The sequence below is a fragment of the Tupaia chinensis genome, unplaced genomic scaffold, assembly GCF_000334495.1.
Source record: "Tupaia chinensis unplaced genomic scaffold, TupChi_1.0 Scaffold149184_1, whole genome shotgun sequence".
Lineage (NCBI taxonomy): Eukaryota > Metazoa > Chordata > Mammalia > Scandentia > Tupaiidae > Tupaia > Tupaia belangeri.
In genome coordinates this window covers 2,282,868-2,288,358 of record NW_006209032.1, presented here as the reverse complement: position 1 = coordinate 2,288,358, position 5,491 = coordinate 2,282,868, and the positions used below count along the sequence as shown (strand labels likewise).

The following is a 5,491-nucleotide window of genomic DNA, read 5'->3' as shown; positions in this document are numbered from 1 at the left end:
GCTGAATGGCCTCAGCCATCAGAGCCACCTAGTCCTGCGGGCTGAGGGCCTGGCCACCGGCTTCTGCAAGGACGTGCATGGGCAGGTACGTGGGGGCTGGGACCCGGGGCTGCTAGGCCACACTTGCTCCTGTGCCCATGGGGGACAGCGTGGAGCCAGTGGGCTATCTGGTTGGGAGAATCCGGTCAGAGACCTGCTCCGGGTGCTGCTTAGAACAGACCGGGTGGTCCCATCACAACCACAGCAGAGCCCTCTAAGGGGGGACGGCACCCAACAACAGTGGCCCCCCCAGCACTGCAGGTGGTTTCGTACATTCGGGTCAACTGTCTCTTTGGAAAGAAAGGCAGGGTGGCCCAGCTGTGTGAGCCTGGAGCCATAGGGGAGGCCTGGGTTCAGGTCCCAGGTCAGCCTGAACACACTGGGTACACCCACCCACGTGTGATCCTGGCTGGGTGGGAGGGGACTGCAGCGTGACGTGACCCAGTCAGGGGTACCCTTCCCCAATGACTTAAATAAAAAACCAACCACGTAGGGCGCCGTGCCCATGCACCAGGACTGCTGCTGCCTGTCTGCCCCTCAGCAGCAGTCTGGGGCACTGCGGCGGGAGCCTGCAGGGGAGGAGGCTGGGTGCAAATCCCGGAGTGCTGATTTGCTGGTCTAGCTAAGCACTAACCCAGGCAGGGAGAGAGGACTGACAGGAAGCACATGAAACGACCATATTGCTGTGGGGACCATTTTCTTTTCCTTGTCTCTCTCTCTTCTCCCAATTTGCCAGGGAGCACATCACATAAGAGGGAAAGCAAGAAAACATAGGCCCGCAGGTCACAGTCAGGCTGCAATCCCTCTTCCTCCCTTTCAGGATTTTGGGCGGGCACGCACGCACACGTGCCTGGCGTGTTTCTCCAACTGCTGGGTCTGGCTCTCTCAGCGCAGCTGGCCACGTGGGATCCAGCCACCTTAACCACCAGGCCTCGGGCTGGCCCCATGTTCTCTATGAGAAAATGTGACTGTTGTAATGGGAGACCTTTGTTTTCAGTTAGCCAGTCATAGGCTCTCTTTTAGATGTTGGTCCCTTTTTGTGTAAACGCCTGGCTGCCATCTCTTGGGGGCCTCTCTCGAGGGTGAGGGGCAGGCCGAGTGGGGTTCACAGTGCCCACTCTTGGGAGGTTGCTCCCCGACACCCCTCTCTGTTTGTGCAGCTGAGGATCCTGTGGAGGGCATCCCAGCCCACGGCCCAGCGGGGTCGCAGCCTCACCTTCCAGTACAAGATACAGGACAAGAGCGTGACCTTTTTTGCCAAAGGAATGTCTCCTGCCATTCTGTGACCTGCTTTACAGGCCGCTGAAGCTACCCGGGACTGTTTTCAGATGGGGCTCTGTGCCTTCGTAGGGGTGTTGCAGGCCAGACTGGCAGCCCCGCTGGGACCCAGGGGACGGTGGAGGGCCGAACGGTGCTATGATGGCGTGGTCTGACATAGGACACGTGACCCTGCCTCTGCTCATGGGGGCTAAAGGATGTATCCCAGCACAGAGCCTCTGGAACCTTCCTCCATGGGAATGTGCTCTAGCCTCGACTGTCCAGCTTGGGTTGTGCCTCTCAGAGCCACAGGGTATGAATGTCCCAGCCAGGGAGTTGTCCCTGATGGTGGGCATCCAGGGTGACAGCTGAAGGTAACTGTAGCTGTAATAAACGTGTGAGTTCCCACACGGAGTTTCCTGTGGGTCGTCTTTTCATTTCATCTTCTTCCTGCAAAGGGGCTTAAAATCCAGCACTCCCCCCACCACAGGCTGCAGCCACAGGCCTGACTCCAGTCCACACTTGGGCCGACAGTTCTGGAACCAGAGGAAGGCTCCCCTCCTGCAGGGTGGACCCTCGGCCTCTCCTGTTGCTGCAGTGCCTCCTCCATTACCAACGAGTCGCTCTCCACCAGCCTGGCACCAGGGCCTGGTCCCCTGTGGCCTGCCTGGGGCCTCCTATATGGCCTGGGGAAGGGCTGGGAGTGGCCTTGCGCAGGCAGGGTGGGGCTCAGTGAGGAGGCCCCAGGCTCCGTCCTGTAGAAGACTGCAGGAGGCACGCCCAGGCCCAACACCCTGTCACTGAACCCTGTCAAGGTCACTTCAGGGACGCCAGGAACATGGTCTTCAACTGTGTGATCTTCAGTATGTACTTTATACCACAATGAATTTTATCTTTAAAAAGAAATAATACGGTTTTGCAGCATTTTAAGGAAGTTCCATACCTGTTGTTTAACTTGCTTTTATTTTGCAGTCTATAACAGGGAAAAATTTTATCAGCTATCCCATTGAGACAGGAGTTGCTTTAACTCTGAATACTGTAGACCTAGTAGAATATTTGGAAATTATGGTGGCTGGCCCTGGGGCCCGGTGGTTAAGGACCTGGATTCTGCGTGGCCAAGTGCAGTTTGAGCCCCAGCCCCAGTAGCTTGAAACATACACCAGGTGCATATGTGTCCTCCCCAAAATCTCCAAAGGAGAATGGACGAGAAGGGATTGTAGGGTCCAACAAATGGCATGACGGTTACATTGCGGGACTCCCACGTGGCCAACTGCGGTTCGAGTCTGGGACTGGTGGCTGCAAGATCACGCCCAGCGCCTGTGCATGCCTGAGACCCCGGAGGAGAGTGGAGGGATTGCAGCTTGGAGGGCGCCTGTGCATGCCTGAGACCCCGGAGGAGAGTGGAGGGATTGCAGCTCGGCGGGCACCTGTGCATGCCTGAGACCCCAGAGGAGAGTGGAGGGATTGCAGCTCAGCGGCCGCCTGTGCATGCCTGAGACGCCGGAGGAGGGGGGAGGGGGGGCGGGTGGGCTCGGCGGGCGCCTGTGCGTGCCTGAGACCCCGGAGGAGGGTGGAGGGATTGCAGCTCGGCGGGCGCCTGTGCGTGCCTGAGACCCCGGAGGAGAGTGGAGGAGGGGCTGCAGCTCGGCCACCCCCAGGGCGATTTCTCAACTGTCCCCTTTCGCTGTCTCCATCATGCCCTCCAACACAAGCACACATGCCCTAAGACAAAAACCTCTCAAAAACAAAAAACTGAGAAGAGATTGTGTCGTGGTCATCCCCGAGGGCTGCTTCCTGCCCACCTTCTCAGCCCTCTCTCCCACCTTCCCAACCTCCAACCTCCTCCCCCAAGTGCACACATGCCCTATAGCAAAACAAGACAAAATGAAAATTATTTTCTTTAATAAAAACGAGCCAACCCCAAACAGCCTAATCCTAGAAGTCACTTCGGGCAAAGGCAGTTGTCCCCACTGTTTCTTTTTAGATAGGGTCTGGCTGTCACTAACTCTTCAGCCTCCCAGCTAGTCCGTGCCACCTCAACAGGCTTTCTCAGGCAGGGTCTCCCTGTCTCCCAGGCCAGCCTCCCCTTCACTGATTCTACCTGCTGTGCTCAGCCTTCAGGTGGGAGCAGAACCCCCGGCCTCCCGTGCGGACTCCGTCTGCAGAGCATAGTGTCTTAGCAGTGCTGGGCTGCGGGGACTCGCAGCCTTGGGGAGGAGGCTTTGGGACAGTCTGGTCGAGGGAGGGGTAGTCGGAAGGGCCCCCGACTCTGCCAGCACTGTGACTATCAGTACGTCAGCACTTCCTGCGGCCCTGGTGTTTTGGAGAGCAGGGACAAGGGTCGCCTCGCCTGGGTGAGCTGAATGGCTGAGCGTGGCCAGGGCAGTGGGGTGGGAGTAAGGCTGGTCCCTGACACCCTGAATCGGGTCCAGCAAGGGTGTGGGGGGATGTGACTGTTGTGCCCCAGGAGTGTGGGCCTGCAGCAAACCCAAGGGCAGCGGCCTATGCAGAGTCAGTGCTGGGCGGGTGTGGCCTTGGCTCCCCGTGTGTAGACAGCCTCCTTTCCCCTTTGTGAGAACGGTGACAGGGCTCCCCCTGGGGACACGAGCTGTATGTGTGAGCCCAACCTCTGACAGACTGACAATGGAGCCACTGCTATTACAAGTACCGGTTCCATCTGGAAAACGATGAGATGCTGCTCAGCAGATGGGAAAACCTGACCACGATCGGGCCACCCAGAGGACCGGTGACACACAGTGACCCGAGATTCCCGCACTGGGTTTTACAGTGGGATCACACCAGACCAGCTTGTCTGAACCTGGTTTCAAGAACATCATTTGTTGGGAACCAGCAGTTAGCGTAATGGCTATGTCGCTGGACTCCCACGTAGTCGACCGCGGTTCGTGTCCCGGACCCGGTGGCTTAAAACTCACGCCGGGCACGTGTGCGTACGTGCCCAAGATCCCGAGAGGAGAATGGAGGAGAAGGGATTGTGGCGTGACCATCCCCCCTGGGGGGTGATTTCTCGCTTTCTATCTCTATGTCTCTGTCTGTCTGGCGAGCGCACGCGCCCTACAGTGAAAATCTCTCAAAAAAAAAAAAAAATTTGTCCGGGCCGGCAGATGGCATGGTGGTTAGGGCGGCTGGACTCCCACGTGGCTGACTACGGTTTGAGTCTCAGACCTGGCTGCTTGCTTTCTCACTTTCCTTCTTTCTCTGTCTCTCTCTGGTCAACTTCAAGAAAATCAAATAAAACGACAATGAATAAAATACTTATTTAAAAAAAAAGAACATCATTTGTCAGTAAGTAGTCATAAAACTTACCTTTTTATTGTTATTTGGCAGAGGGTGTGTGCTCGCTGGAGAGAAAGACGGAGCAAGTGAGAGAAAGCACCGTGGTGGGTGTGGTCACGCCACAACCCCTTCTCCATCTTGCCACCCTTCCAGGATTCCGAGCATGCATGCACATGCCCAGCATGTTTTTCAAGTCACTGGGCTGGGATTCAAACCGTGGTTGGCCATGTGGGACCTGGACCTGGTTCCCTTAACCACTCGGGCCAAGGAGCTGGCCCAAAACTTACTTAAAAAAAAAAAATTTAACTTCTTTGTTTGTTTGAATTTGACCAAGAGGTTTGACAAAGTGAGGGGGGGGATGAGAAAGCAAGCCACCAGGTCTAGGAGTTGAACTGTGCTTGGGCATGTGAGAATCCAGCATCCCTAACCACCATGCCACCTGCCAGCCTCCCAAAACTTACCTTTTTAAATGACTGTGGAGAAATATTTTTCCTTGCTTTTAAATAAGTATTTAATTTAACTTTCTTAATTATTTTAACTTTATTTATTTAAATTTGACCAGAGAAGGACAGAGTGAGAGAGAAAATGAGAAAGCAAGTCACCAGGTCTGGGATTCGAACGGCGGTCCACTACATGGGAGTCCAGCGACATAGCCATTATGCCATCTGCTGGTCGCTCTTTTCTCTTTTTCTTTAAGTTTTTCCTTTTCTCCCACGAGAGACGGAGCAGAGGTAAACGCTCCCACGCGGCCCCGCGCACGGACTCACCCCAGCGTCTGCCAGCTCCGCCGCAGAGGGCGCCGAGCGCGTCCCGGCTGCGCGGTCCTGGGGGCCGCCCGGACCCTGGCAGGCGGCCGCCGCCTCCGGAGCGCCGCGTCACCACTGCGGCACCGCGCGTCACC

General features: G+C 56.4%; 1 protein-coding gene across 1 annotated transcript in view; it reads left to right on the top strand.

Moving 5' to 3' along the window:
* The window catches only part of ELP6 (elongator acetyltransferase complex subunit 6), a gene marked incomplete in the record, with an annotated part of 16,875 nt that extends 15,165 nt beyond the window's left edge, over window positions 1-1,710 (top strand). Inside the window, 2 exon segments of the mRNA XM_027769302.1 lie at window positions 1-85; window positions 1,200-1,710. Of these exon segments, the coding sequence (XP_027625103.1) occupies window positions 1-85; window positions 1,200-1,325 (211 nt within the window).
* Window positions 1,711-5,491: the final 3,781 nt, after the last annotated feature.